The sequence below is a fragment of the Hyla sarda genome, chromosome 11 (assembly GCF_029499605.1).
Source record: "Hyla sarda isolate aHylSar1 chromosome 11, aHylSar1.hap1, whole genome shotgun sequence".
Taxonomy (NCBI): domain Eukaryota; kingdom Metazoa; phylum Chordata; class Amphibia; order Anura; family Hylidae; genus Hyla; species Hyla sarda.
Window position 1 is genome coordinate 5,410,441 of NC_079199.1, and position 15,718 is coordinate 5,426,158.

The window sequence follows — 15,718 nt, forward strand, 5'->3', positions numbered from 1 at the left end:
TTGTAGTTAGGCAACAGCTGGAGGCAAACTTATTGAAAAAACACTGCTTTACTCCAACCTGTGGCTCTCCAGCTGTTGTAAAACTACAACTCCCAGCATGAGCAGAGTAGATACTCTATAGTGTCACTGCTCTTACAGTAAAGAATCCCCTTCTGTGCTGGTGTAAAAACATTCTATTCTCTATGCCAGTGTTTCCCGACCAGGGTGCCTCCAGCAGTTGCAAAACTACAACTCCCAGCATGAGCAGAGTAGATACTCTATAGTGTCACTGCTCTTACAGTAAAGAATCCCCTTCTGTGCTGGTGTAAAAACATTCTATTCTCTATGCCAGTGTTTTCCGACCAGGGTGCCTCCAGCAGTTGCAAAACTACAACTCCCAGCATGAGCAGAGTAGATACTCTCTAGTGTCACTGCTCTTACAGTAAAGAATCCCCTTCTGTGCTGGTGTAAAAACATTCTATTCTCTATTCCAGTGTTTCCCGACCAGGGTGCCTCCAGCAGTTGCAAAACTACAACTCCCAGCATGAGCAGAGTAGATACTCTAGTGTCACTGCTCTTACAGTAAAGAATCCCCTTCTGTGCTCATGTAAAAACATTCTATTCTCTATTCCAGTGTTTCCCAACCAGGGTGCCTCCAGCAGTTGCAAAACTACAACTCCCAGCATGAGCAGAGTAGATACTCTCTAGTGTCACTGCTCTTACAGTAAAGAATCCCCTTCTGTGCTCATGTAAAAACATTCTATTCTCTATTCCAGTGTTTCCCGACTAGGGTGCCTCCAGCAGTTGCAAAACTACAACTCCTAGCATGCCCGGACAGCCGAAGGCTGTCCGGGCATGCTGGGAGATGTAGTTTTGCCATAACTGGAGCAGTGTTTTCTAACCAGTGGCCACTGCTGTTGCAAAACTACAACTCCCTTGGCTGTCTAGGCGTGCTGGTAGTTGTAGTTTTGCAACAGCTGGAGATCACTCATGTAGAGGATACCCCCCTTGTCGTTCATCTCGGGTATAAATAGATTAGAGAACTCTGCCTCTACCCCTTCTGTACAATTTTGTCTAAACCCTTGGTCTCCAAACTGCGGACCTCAAGACGTTGCACAACCATTGGCTCTCCGGGCATGCTGGGAGTTGTAGTTAGGCAACAGCTGGAGGCAAACGTATTGAAAAAACACTGGTTTACTCCAAACTGTGGACCTCCAGCTGTTGCAAGACTACAACTCCAAGCATGAGCGCACTAGAATGTCCCTGCAGAGCAAATATCACAGCAGTCTTGGAGCATCACTAAGATGATTCTGTTCTTAGAGCGGAGTAGCCTTACTTTGTGTTTCTGATAAGTATTATGAAATACGCACCTGAACCGTACAGCCTGGCGTTATTCTGGTTAAGAGTCGCCCGCCGGTTTAGGTCAGGCGAGATGTGCTGCAGGACGTAGCCCGGATTATAAACCACATCGTAATTGGGTCCTTGCAGATACATAGTGGAAAGTTCAGACTTCCTGTCGGTAAATGTGGCCCTCGCAGATCCTGAGTGACAGGAGGTGTAACAGAGTTACCCAGGAAGAGGTGATTTACATAACATGAAAACTATATAATAGCGTCAGGAAGAGCTAGAAGCCGAGCCCTGTTACCAGATCTTGCACCTGTTTACATTTTGTATGCGCAGCACAGGGATGAGATTTGGAAACAGGGCTCGGCTTCCAGCTGACTGTCAATCAAGCAGGGATGGGAGGGGGATTAAAGAGGCATTAAAGTCCTAAGCACTTCAGGGGGCTTGGGAACTCCTCATTACATCAGAACTATACAACAGCGGCAGGATGAGCACGATCTGTGACATCCTGTGCAGAGTGTCAAAGGGGTGTTCCCAAGTCCCTAAAGTGGTAAGGACTTTAACGCCTCCATTCCTTGCTTGATTGACAGTCAATTGGAAGCTGAGCCCTGTTTCTTGGTCTTGCCTCTTCGCACATTTTGTATGCACAGCACAGGAACGAGATTTGGAAACAGGGCTCGGCTTCCAGCTGACCGTCAATCAAGTAGGGATGGGAGGGGGAGTGAGGAGGAATTCCAGTCCTCAGCATGTCACGCGTCTTTAATATAAGAACTATATGATAGTGGCAGGATGAGCTCAAAGATCAAATAAAGGTCACGGAGACAGATCTGCGTCATCCTACGACTAAGCTGTCACAATGACTGACGGAAGTCTAGATCCACCCAGCAGTGTAACAATGTATCTGTGAAACAGATAAATAGACCTTATTGCAATTATACAGAAGAGAATAACAGTAGGTGCAGTGTTTCCCAACCGGGGTGCCTCCAGCTGTTGCAAAACTACAACTCCCAGCATGCCCGGACAGCCAAAGGCTGTCCGGGCATACTGGGAGTTGTAGTTTTGCAACAGCTGGAGGCGCCCTGTTTGGGAAACACTGCTCTAGGCCTTATATATACTGTGGACATATATTTGGGGTGCGGTGCTAGATTATAGTTACCTTTCACGCCCTCCATGTGTGTCGGACTGGTCACTGTTCTTGGCTGAATATAGGAGGGCTTAAATGTTGGCACAACGAATGGCACGTCCCTCCCGTCCGCCGGCAGCTTGGACAGTAGATAATCCTCCGTGCACCCCACCTGCCTTTTAATGGAGACGGCCGACATTGGGGGGAGATCCACAATATGGGAGCCTCTCCGGGTTCCTTCAATGCGTCCTGCATCTGACAAGGCTGGAAAAGGCAAGAAAAATCCCATTATAGGCCACAGTATGGAGGGGCTGAAGTGCTGCCCCCTCAACACTGGTACCCTAGGCAGAGGCCTACGGGTGCCTAAAGACAAGTACAGCCCTGGCTGTATCTAAGCCTACTGAGTGTGATACTGTCTGCTGAGCCAGGATATCTAACCCTATCATGTGTGATACTGTCTACTGACCTGCTGTATCTAAGCTTATCATGTGTGATATTGTCTTCAGGGCCACTGTATCTAATCCTATCATGAGTTTGCTGAGCTGCTGTATCTAATCCAGCTAAGTTTGATACTGTCTGCTGAGCTGTGTATCTAGGTCTGTCTTGTGTGATACTGTCTGCTGAGCTGTGTATCTAGGTCTGTCTTGTGTGATACTGTCTGCTGAGCTGTGTATCTAGGTCTGTCTTGTGTGATACTGTCTGCTGAGCTGTGTATCTAGGTCTGTCTTGTGTGATACTGTCTGCTGAGCTGTGTATCTAGGTCTGTCTTGTGTGATACTGTATTTCAATAGTCTCATCTTGTTGTTATCCAGAGTAGGATCCGTCCCTATAGTTCTCCTCTCCGGATGGAGATGGCTGACAACAGAGAGGTTTGCAGAATATATTGCAGCGGATGGAGATGGACTCGGTCTGGTCCTGTTTTCTGTGGATGATGATGATGATGGACTTGGTCTGGTCCTGTGTTCTGTGGATGATGATGATGATGATGATGATGATGATGATGATGATGGACTTGGTCTGGTCCTGTGTTCTGTGGATGATGATGATGGACTTGGTCTGGTCCTGTGTTCTGTGGATGATGATGATGATGTACTTGGTCTGGTCCTGTGTTCTGTGGATGATGATGATGATGATGATGATGATGGGCTTGGTCTGGTCCTGTGTTCTGTGGATGATGATGATGTACTTGGTCTGGTCCTGTGTTCTGTGGATGATGATGATGATGATGATGATGATGATGATGATGATGATGATGATGGACTTGGTCTGGTCCTGTGTTCTGTGGATGATGATGATGGACTTGGTCTGGTCCTGTGTTCTTTGGATGATGATGATGATGATGGACTTGGTCTGGTCCTGTGTTCTGTGGATGATGATGATGATGATGATGATGATGATGACGAACCTCCCTTAGTAAATACTTGTGTAAACCCGGAGCCTCCCATCAGGGCGGCCTGAACGCCTCGCATGTGCTGCAATGTCAAACATCACCTCTGTCACAGTCACATAGGGACAAATGACTGGAATAAGTCCTCGGCTATCAGCTGCTGCTGCCGGGAAAACCAGAGGGCACGACACAATGGAGCAGCCCCTCAGCTGTGATCAGGAGCCGTGCAGGGTCCTTATATCCCTGTCTCCTCCTCACTTCAAAAACACAAAGTGTCAGATACAAAAGGTGAGAGGGAAATAAGTCATATCCAACTAATAATTTCGTAGTTCTGTGCCCCCTGGTGCCATCCTGTAGTTCTGTGCCCCCTGGTGCCATCCTATAGTTCTGTGCCCCCTGGTGCCATCCTGTAGTTCTGTGCCCCCTGGTGCCATCCTGTAGTTCTGTGCCCCCTGGTGCCATCCTGTAGTTCTGTGCCCTCTGGTGCCATCCTGTAGTTCTGTGCCCTCTGGTGCCATCCTGTTCTGTGCCCCCTGGTGCCATCCTGTAGTTCTGTGCCCCCTGGTGCCATCCTGTAGTTCTGTGCCCCCTGATGCCATCCTGTAGTTCTGTGCCCCCTGATGCCATCCTGTTGTTCTGTGCCCCCTGGTGTCATCCTGTTGTTCTGTGCCCCCTGGTGCGATCCTGCTGTTCTGTGCCCTCTGGTGCCATCCTGTAGTTCTGTGCCCCCTGGTGCCATCCTGTAGATCTGTGCCCCCTGGTGCCATCCTGTAGATCTGTGCCCCCTGGTGCCATCCTGTTGTTCTGTGCCCTCTGGTGCCATCCTGTTGTTCTGTGCCCTCTGGTGCCATCCTGTTGTTCTGTGCCCTCTGGTGCCATCCTGTTGTTCTGTGCCCCCTGGTGCCATCCTGTTGTTCTGTGCCCCCTGGTGCCATCCTGTTGTTCTGTGCCCTCTGGTCCCATCCTGTAGTTCTGTGCCCCCTGGTGCCATCCTGTTGTTCTGTGCCCTCTGGTGCCATCCTGTTGTTCTGTGCCCTCTGGTCCCATCCTGTAGTTCTGTGCCCCCTGGTGCCATCCTGTAGTTCTGTGCCCCCTGGTGCCATCCTGTTGTTCTGTGCCCTCTGGTGCCATCCTGTAGTTCTGTGCCCCCTGGTGCCATCCTGTAGTTCTGTGCCCTCTGGTGCCATCCTGTAGTTCTGTGCCCTCTGGTGCCATCCTGTAGTTCTGTGCCCTCTGGTGCCATCCTGTTGTTCTGTGCCCTCTGGTGCCATCCTGTAGTTCTGTGCCCTCTGGTGCCATCCTGTAGTTCTGTGCCCCCTGGTGCCATCCTGTAGTTCTGTGCCCCCTGGTGCCATCCTGTAGTTCTGTGCCCCCTGGTGCCATCCTGTAGTTCTGTGCCCCCTGGTGCCATCCTGTTTATCTGTGCCCCCTGGTGCCATCCTGTAGTTCTGTGCTCTCTGGTGCCATCCTGTAGTTCTGTGCCCTCTGGTGCCATCTTGTAGTTCTGTGCCATCCTGTAGTTCTGTGCCCTCTGGTGCCATCCTGTTGTTCTGTGCCCTCTGGTGCCATCCTGTAGTTCTGTGCCCTCTGGTGCCATCCTGTTCTGTGCCCCCTGGTGCCATCCTGTAGTTCTGTGCCCTTTGGTGCCATCCTGTTCTGTGCCCCCTGGTGCCATCCTGTAGTTCTGTGCTCTCTGGTGCCATCCTGTAGTTCTGTGCCCTCTGGTGCCATCTTGTAGTTCTGTGCCATCCTGTAGTTCTGTGCCCTCTGGTGCCATCCTGTTGTTCTGTGCCCTCTGGTGCCATCCTGTAGTTCTGTGCCCTCTGGTGCCATCCTGTTCTGTGCCCCCTGGTGCCATCCTGTAGTTCTGTGCCCTCTGGTGCCATCCTGTTCTGTGCCCCCTGGTGCCATCCTGTAGTTCTGTGCCCTCTGGTGCCATCCTGTTGTTCTGTGCCCTCTGGTGCCATCCTGTTCTGTGCCCCCTGGTGCCATCCTGTTGTTCTGTGCCCCCTGGTGCCATCCTGTTGTTCTGTGCCCCCTGGTGCCATCCTGTTGTTCTGTGCCCCCTGGTGCCATCCTGTTGTTCTGTGCCCCCTGGTGCCATCCTGTTGTTCTGTGCCCCCTGGTGCCATCCTGTTGTTCTGTGCCCCCTGGTGCCATCCTGTTGTTCTGTGCCCTCTGGTGCCATCCTGTTGTTCTGTGCCCTCTGGTGCCATCCTGTTCTGTGCCCTCTGGTGCCATCCTGTAGTTCTGTGCCCCCTGGTGCCATCCTGTAGTTCTGTGCCCCCTGGTGCCATCCTGTAGTTCTGTGCCCCCTGGTGCCATCCTGTAGTTCTGTGCCCGCTGGTGCCATCCTTTAGTTCTGTGCCCTCTGGTGCCATCCTGTTGTTCTGTGCCCCCTTGTGCCATCCTGTTGTTCTGTGCCCCCTTGTGCCATCCTGTTGTTCTGTGCCCCCTGGTGCCATCCTGTTGTTCTGTGCCCATTGGTGCCATCCTGTTGTTCTGTGCCCCCTGGTGCCATCCTGTTTTTCTGTGCCCCCTGGTGCCATCCTGTAGTTCTGTGCCCCCCTGGTGCCATCCTGTTGTTCTGTGCCCCCCTGGTGCCATCCTGTTGTTCTGTGCCCCCTGGTGCCATCCTGTTGTTCTGTGCCCCCTGGTGCCATCCTGTTGTTCTGTGCCCCCTGGTGCCATCCTGTTGTTCTGTGCCCTCTGGTGCCATCCTGTTGTTCTGTGCCCTCTGGTGCCATCCTGTTCTGTGCCCTCTGGTGCCATCCTGTAGTTCTGTGCCCCCTGGTGCCATCCTGTAGTTCTGTGCCCCCTGGTGCCATCCTGTAGTTCTGTGCCCCCTGGTGCCATCCTGTAGTTCTGTGCCCCCTGGTGCCATCCTGTAGTTCTGTGCCCTCTGGTGCCATCCTGTAGTTCTGTGCCCCCTGGTGCCATCCTGTAGTTCTGTGCCCTCTGGTGCCATCCTGTAGTTCTGTGCCCTCTGGTGCCATCCTGTAGTTCTGTGCCCTCTGGTGCCATCCTGTAGTTCTGTGCCCCCTGGTGCCATCCTGTAGTTCTGTGCCCTCTGGTGACATTCTGTTCAGTGCCCTCTGATGCCATCCTGTAGTTCTGTGCCCTCAGGTGCCACCCTTTATTTCTGTGCCCTCTGGTGCCATCCTGTAGTTCTGTACCTTATGGTGCCATCTTGCAGTTCTGGGCCCTCTAAATATTGGACTCTTGACTTTACCTTCCTAATTGTTTTTGTAGATAAATTCCCCCATTTTTTTATGATTGTTGTCAATTAACATAATATATATAATCACTTGGCAAGAGTCTACAAGTGAGAAAAGAACCTCAACCCAACGGGGCCTCCAAATATTGCAGAAATGAATTGGTTAATCGGTCATCTATCCCAATACATAGATCTGCAGCTGTAACTCTATGTTGTTAGCCTCTTATGTCATAGATCCGTAACATCCTGCACCATAGAGGTATAGAATCGGTTGTAGGTTATTTAGAAAAAGACTATGGAATATTATTATATTATTATTATTATTATTATTATTATTATTATTATTATTATTATATAGAATCGGTTGTAGGTTATTTAGAAAAAGACTATGGAATATTATTATATTATTATTATTATTATTAATTATTATATAGAATCGGTTGCAAGTTATTTAGAAAAAGACAATGGGATATTATTATTATTATTATTATATTATTATGTTTATATTATTATTATTATATTATTATTATTATATTATTATGTTTATATTATTATTATTATAGAATGGGTTGCAAGTTATTTAGAAAAAGACAATGGAATATTATTATTATATTATTATGTTTATATAATTTATTATTATTATAGAATCGGTTGCAGGTTATTTAGAAAAAGACAACAGAATATTATTATTATTATATTATTATTATTTATTATTATTATATAGAATCGGTTGCAGGTTATTTAGAAAAAGACAATGGGATGACAGCAGCACAAAAAGAATTCATTATAAAGGGGATACATTTAATATTGAAACAATGTATTTGGGTGGATCAGGGATATGTACAGGTTTGAGGCACCGCCATGGGGACGTCTTCCGCCCCTTACTTCCCTAACCTATACATAGGGGACTGGGAGGATCAGTACATCCTCTCTATCGATAATATAATCTTCTATGAAAGGTTTAGAGATGGAGCAGTTTAGTTTTGTTAGTCATCCTTATAATAGTGATCGGGGACTGAAGTCATTGGGTCATCTTGTTGTGATAACAATTTTCCAACAAGTGTGTTGCAAAACTATAACTCCCAGCATGCCCAGACAGCCTTTGGCTGTCCGGGCATGCTGGGAGTTGTAGTTTTGCAACAGCTGGAGGCACCAAGGTTGGGAAACACTGCCACACGGCCTCAGAGGAGAGCCTCCTTAATATCAAAGATCAGCAATGAGCTGTTCGTCTGATCACGTAACCGGCAGAATTATCAGTATCAGGTATTTGCCAGGGCCCTGACCACACAGTGTGACTGTCATATCTTCATTTGTTAAGGGAGGATATAAGGGAGGAGCCCGCGGGCGGCAGGAACGTTCAGGGAGTCAGTTTAGTACTTCTCGGGGGTCCCATAGTGACTGGGGGGCCATCTCCTCCCTGTGTTATTGTTGCTGTATTCTATATCTGATCCCTTCACAAAGAGGTCAAAGGGATCCTGAGAGGAAGAAGAGGATGACCCCTCATATATGCCCTATATAATGTGAATGGAGGTGTGCCTCCTCCCCCAACGGCAGACAGTATCGCACATGATGAGCTTAGATACAGCAACTTTGCTGTATCATACATGGTAGGGTTTGATACAGCATTTCAGAAGCAGGTTTAATACAAAAGAGGCTTAGATGCAGCTACCTGGCAGACAGTATCACACATGATAGAATTAGATACAGCACCTTGGTACACAGTATCACAAATGATAGGCTTAGATACAGCAGCGAGGCAAACAGTATAAAAAAATATAGAATTGGGTACAGTGGCTTGGCAGACAGTATCATACATTATAGCCTTAGATACACTGGCTTAACATACAGTATCACACATGATAGGGGACAGTATCACACATGACAGGCTTAGATACACTGGCTCAGCTGACAGTATCACACATGACAGGCTTAGATACACTGGCTCAGCTGACAGTATCACACATGCCAGGCTTAGATACAATGACTCAGCAGAGAATTATCACACATGCCAGGCTTAGATACACTGGCTCAGCTGACAGTATCACACATGCCAAGCTTAGATACACTGGCTCAGCAGACAGTATCACACATGCCAGGCTTAGATACACTGGCTCAGCTGACAGTATCACACATGCCAAGCTTAGATACACTGGCTCAGCAGACAGTATCACACATGACAGGCTTAGATACACTGGCTCAGCAGACAGTATCACACATGACAGGCTTAGATACACTGGCTCAGCTGACAGTATCACACATGACAGGCTTAGATACACTGGCTCAGCTGACAGCATCACACATGCCAGGCTTAGATATACTAGCTCAGCTGACAGTATCACACATGCCAGGCTTAGATACACTGGCTCAGCTGACAGTATCACACATGCCAAGCTTAGATACACTGGCTCAGCAGACAGTATCACACATGATAGGCTTAGATACACTGTCTCAACTGACAGTATAGCACATGACAGGCTTAGATACACTGTCTCAACTGACAGTATTACACATGCCAGGCTTAGATACACTGGCTCAGCTGACAGTATCACACATGCCAGGCTTAGATACACTAGCTCAGCTGACAGTATCACACATGCCAGGCTTAGATACAATGACTCAGCAGAGAATTATCACACATGCCAGGCTTAGATACACTGGCTCAGCTGACAGTATCACACATGCCAGGCTTAGATACACTGGCTCAGCTGACAGTATCACACATGACAGGCTTAGATACACTGGATCAGCAGACATTATCACACATGCCAGGCTTAGATACACTGGCTCAGCAGACAGTATCACACATGCCAGGCTTAGATACACTGGCTCAGCAGACAGTATCACACATGCCAGGCTTAGATACACTGGCTCAGCAGACAGTATCACACGTTGTACTCACCGCTCTTGCTGTCGCCCTGGAAGCATCCTTTACAGCAGCTCTTGATGAACTCCGCCGCCGCCATCCTACCTGTGTATCCCGGGGATCTGGACCATCAATGTCTCCTACAAGCAGAGGGACAGCACATTACTGGAGGAGTCCATCTACCTGGACAGGTGCATCCAGGGGCGTGGCTATGTAAATGAGCTGCATGATTGAGTCATTTTTAGATCAACATTCCGAGGTAGGGAAGATTTTCTGTATGTGACCTGAAGTATTGCCCCAGACTGGAATATTTCCCCTTCTCCATCCTCTCAGCTTCCAATATAAGTAGATCCCATTGGCTTTATGGCTCAGACTACAGAATACATCTTATATATGTTGTGTTCCTTCCCTTTGCTTTACACTGCAGCTCTGCTATGTGTATTATTTTATATCTGCTTTGTGCTATATTTGGATCTGTGGTTTCAGTTTGTCCGTTTTGAATATTGGACACTATAGAGCAGCGGTCTCCAACCTGCGGACCTCCATATGTTGCAAAACTACAACTCCCAGCATGCCCGGACAGCCGTTGGCTGTCCGGGCATGCTGGGAGTTGTAGTTTTGCAACATCTGGAGGTCCGCAGGTTGGAGACCACTGCTATAGGGTAATCTGAAATCTCCTCCCTGCCCTATCAGAGGCTCAGGCTGCTCTCTCCACCACCATGCTTTATACTGCAGATCTGCCTCTGCCTGGTCTGATTGGCTGCTGTCTATAAACAGGAGATCAGTACATGGAACAGTGTTTCCCAATCAGGGTGCCTCCAGCTGTTGCAAACTACAACTCCCCGCATGACCGGACAGCCAAAGGCTGATTTTCATGGACACAAGTCTCAACAACTTGCTAGAATCACAACAACAACAACTAGCTAGAATCACAACAACTAGCTAAAATGACAACAACAACTAGCTAGAATCACAACAAAAACAACAACTAGCTAGAATCACAACAACTAGCTAGATGCACAACAACTCCAACTAGCTAGAATCACAACAACTACAACAACAAGCTAGAATCACAACAACTAGCTAAAATGACAACAACAACTAGCTAGAATCACAACTAAAACAACAACTAGCTAGAATCACAACTAAAACAACAACTAGCTAGAATCACAACTACAACAACTAGCTAGAATCACAACTACAACAACTAGCTAGAATCACAACTACAACAACTAGCTAGAATCACAACAACTACAACTAGCTAGAATCACAACAACTACAACTAGCTAGAATCACAACAACAACTACTAGCTAGAATCACAACAACTACAACAACTAGCTAGAATCACAACAACTACAGCTAGTTAGAATCACAACTACAACTAGCTAGAATCAAAACAACAACAACTAGCTAGAATCACAACAACAACTAGCTAGAATCACAACAACAACAACAACTAGCTAGGATCACAACAACAACTACAACTAGCTAGAATCACAACAGCTAGCTAGAATCACAACAACAACTAGGTAGAATCACAACAACAACTACAACTAGCTAGAATAACAACAACAACAACAACTAGCTAGAATCACAACAGCTAGCTAGAATCACAACAGCTAGCTAGAATCACAACAACAACTAGGTAGAATCACAACAACAACTAGCTAGAAACACAACAACAACAACAACTAGCTAGAATCACAACAACAACAACAACAACAACTAGCTAGAATCACAACAACAACAACTAGCTAGAATCACGACAACTACAACAACTAGCTAGAATCACAACAACTAGCTAAAATGACAACAACTAGCTAGAATCACAACAACTACAACAACTAGCTAGAATCACAACAACTACAACAACTAGCTAGAATCACAACAACTACAACTAGCTAGAATCACAACAACTACAACTAGCTAGAATCACAACAACTACAACAACTAGCTAGAATCACAACAACTACAACAACTAGCTAGAATCACAACAACTACAACAACTAGCTAGAATCACAACAACTACAACAACTAGCTAGAATCACAACTACAACAACTAGCTAGAATCACAACAACTACAACAACTAGCTAGAATCACAACTACAACAACTAGCTAGAATCACAACTACAACAACTAGCTAGAATCACAACAACTACAACAACTAGCTAGAATCACAACTACAACAACTAGCTAGAATCACAACAACTACAACTAGCTAGAATCACAACAACAACTAGCTAGAATCACAACAACTACAACAACTAGCTAGAATCACAACAACTACAACAACTAGCTAGAATCACAACAACTACAACTAGCTAGAATCACAACTACAACAACAACAAGCTAGAATCACAACTACAACAACTAGCTAGAATCACAACTACAACAACTAGCTAGAATCACAACAACTACAACAACTAGCTAGAATCACAACAACTACAACAACTAGCTAGAATCACAAGACTTGTAATGAGAAAAACACCTGGAATAAAACAATTTAACAACACTTAGACACTTTGCCAATGCAAAAATAAAAAGCGCAAACCAGAAGTTGCATCTGTTCATTGCCTTATCCCTTTTGTGATGGAGGGTTCACGCATATATTATTCATTAAAAAAGAAAGAAAAAGAAAAATTCTGCAAAAAAAACTAAACAAAACAGAAAACAATTGTTTGCTGCAGGTCATTTGAGATTTTTTGAATGTTTTTAGTTTGGATAAGCTGTTTTTTTTTTTTTTTATGTGGCATACACCCTGGTGTTCAAACACAAAAAAAAACATTTTTTGCAACAACCAGATCCAAAAAACTATTGTGTGATGGAAGCTTTAGACTAACTCGTGTTTTGTTTTTTTGTGAAGTATTTTTTTTATTTTTTTATTTTGTGCCCAAGATGTGTGTAAAGGAGGCCAAAGTTTCCTTACACCAATAATGATGATGATAAAAATTATTATTATTCGCACACGCTGGGGAGTCCACCATTTATTGCGATGCTTTTTATATGTCCTTTATTCTGTATAAAATCCGTATCACGCCCGACGTGTTTTGTTCTGATGCAATAAGTCCATATCAGCCAGGGAAATGGTCGAGACCTCGCACATGGTCACCTAACACACGATCTCTGCCAGAATATACACCTTTATCTCTGTACACTTCACACCATGGAAATTATGTGCAGGAAAATCTGCAAAATTGCAAAACAAAACGTGTGATAAGCGGCGCCGATAACCCTGTTACCGAAAAAACTCACCTTGTCCTAGAACTAAAAATACCCTGAGCCAAGAAAACAGGTGATCGGGTGATGAACCTGACAGTCCTCACCGGGACAGCAAGGAACTCGAGACCTTCCTAAGGGTTTGTGGTTACATCATTTCGGCATGTTTGGGGTGAATTCACACCGGGGGGGGGGGGGGGGGGCGGGCTCGCTGCGAATCTGTACTGGTAAAATCTGCAGTGGATTACAGCCCAGGGTATGTGGAGATTACAGGGGGTCTCAGTCCTGATAGATGACAAGGAGTCTAAGTCCTAAAAGATCCCAGTGAGTCTAGTCCTGAGAGATCACATCAAATCTGTCCTGATGAAGCAGATAATCTGTGAAACGCGTTGCATGATGGGTGATTAAAGTTGATTTTACCCTCCGAGTGTGTCCAGCGCCTCCTGATGTCCGCCACCTCCTTGGAGGCTCCTTGTTTTCCCTGATAGATCACAGGGAGCCTCAGTCCTGATAGATCGCAGGGAGCCTCAGTCCTGATAGATAACAGGGAGTCTCAGTCCTGATAGATCGCAGGGAGTCTCAGTCCTGATAGATCACAGGGAGTCTTAGTCCTGATAGATCACAGGGAGCCTCAGTCCTGATAGATCACAGGGAGTCTCAGTCCTGATAGATCACAGGGAGTCTCAGTCCTGATAGATCACAGGGAGTCTCAGTCCTGATAGATCACAGGGAGCCTCAGTCCTGATAGATCACAGGGAGCCTCAGTCCTGATAGATCACAGGGAGTCTCAGTCCTGATAGATAACAGGGAGCCTCAGTCCTGATAGATCACAGGGAGCCTCAGTCCTGATAGATCACAGGGAGCCTCAGTCCTGATAGATCACAGGGAGCCTCAGTCCTGATAGATCACAGGGAGCCTCAGTCCTGATAGATCACAGGGAGCCTCAGTCCTGATAGATCACAGGGAGCCTCAGTCCTGATAGATCACAGGGAGTCTCAGTCCTGATAGATCACAGGGAGTCTCAGTCCTGATAGATCACAGGGAGTCTCAGTCCTGATAGATCACAGGGAGTCTCAGTCCTGATAGATCACAGGGAGTCTCAGTCCTGATAGATCACAGGGAGCCTTAGTCCTGATAGATAACAGGGAGTCTCAGTCCTGATAGATCACAGGGAGTCTCAGTCCTGATAGATCACAGGGAGTCTCAGTCCTGATAGATCACAGGGAGTCTCAGTCCTGATAGATCACAGGGAGTCTCAGTCCTGATAGATCACAGGGAGTCTCAGTCCTGATAGATCACAGGGAGCCTCAGTCCTGATAGATCACAGGGAGCCTCAGTCCTGATAGATCACAGGGAGTCTCAGTCCTGATAGATCACAGGGAGCCTCAGTCCTGATAGATCACAGGGAGCCTCAGTCCTGATAGATCACAGGGAGCCTCAGTCCTGATAGATCACAGGGAGTCTCAGTCCTGATAGTTCAGTCCATCCATAAGTCAGCTGAAGTGCATGGCAGCGCTTTTTACTGCCCAGACTGTCGCCCGATCCGACTCTTTCACCCCATAGACAACCGGGGAGTGAAGCGCACCCAACCACACATCACCCACCTATCGCCCACGATCACAGCGGCTCTCAGGACTCAGACTTGGCGTGATCTAAACTTATGACGTGTGAAATATTTTTACAAATAACAGTAAGTGAACGTCCACATGTATTTTGCGCAGCTGATTTAGCTACCCATTGAAGTCAAGGGTAGCAGAATCGGCTGCACAAATATGCAGCAAAAATATGCAGCAGATCCTGTACATGTGGACGTACCCTAACACAGTAACTTTGGCGTCTTTTGGGCCTGTCAAAAAAAAAAAAAAGCTGCCCCTTCATTTTCCCAGGTTGCAGTTTTTTCCCAAAAATAATGTGCATTAGTTTTGCCAGTAATTTCTTTGTTTTTTTATCCCCTGCGTTGTTTTCATTACAAGTCATATGATTCTATCATCATGTGATGGATGGATCGTGATGCCATGGCCCGTCTATGGGAGGGGAGTGGCGTGATGTCACAATAGCTGCCGCTCGCACTGGGTACTGCAGGGAGAAGCGGAGTACCCCTTTAAAGGATTACTCGAAGGAATTGAATTTATCAGACACTTATCCCCTATCCTGTGGAAAGACCGCTGGGACCCCCTGAGATCTCCTGTACGGGGCCTCATCTACTTACCTGTCCTCAGCGCACTCCAACCCCCACCTTCCTGGACGAGCGAAAGTGACGGCCCGTTCAGCCAATCACCGGATAATGTGGGACATCGCTGTGGCCAGTGATTGGCTGAGTAAGCCATCACTTTCGCTTGTCCAGGAAGGTGGGGGTTGGAGTGCGCTGAGGACAGGTAAGTAGATGAGGCCCCGTACAGGAGATCTCAGGGGGTCCCAGCGGTCTTTCCACAGGATAGGGGATAAGTGTCTGATAAATTCAATTCCTTCGAGTAATCCTTTTAAAGGGGTACTCCGCTTCTCCCTGCAGTACCCGGTGTGAGCGGCAGCTATTGTACGATGAGGACAAGTAAGTACACAAGGCCCCGTAAGGAGATCGTAGAGGGGT

General features: G+C 46.9%; 1 protein-coding gene across 2 annotated transcripts in view; it reads right to left on the reverse strand.

Annotated features, from left to right (window-relative positions):
* TC2N (tandem C2 domains, nuclear) overlaps positions 1-15,718 on the reverse strand; it is a 55,746-nt gene that overhangs the window by 21,936 nt on the left and 18,092 nt on the right. For both annotated transcript variants that reach the window (XM_056546722.1, XM_056546721.1), the window contains exons 2-4: positions 9,950-10,053; positions 2,480-2,710; positions 1,350-1,520 (exon numbers count right to left, since the gene is read on the reverse strand). In XM_056546722.1, coding sequence (XP_056402697.1) covers positions 1,350-1,520; positions 2,480-2,710; positions 9,950-10,013 — 466 coding nt within the window. In that variant the 5' untranslated portion in view covers positions 10,014-10,053. The remainder of the gene's footprint in view (positions 1-1,349; positions 1,521-2,479; positions 2,711-9,949; positions 10,054-15,718) is intronic.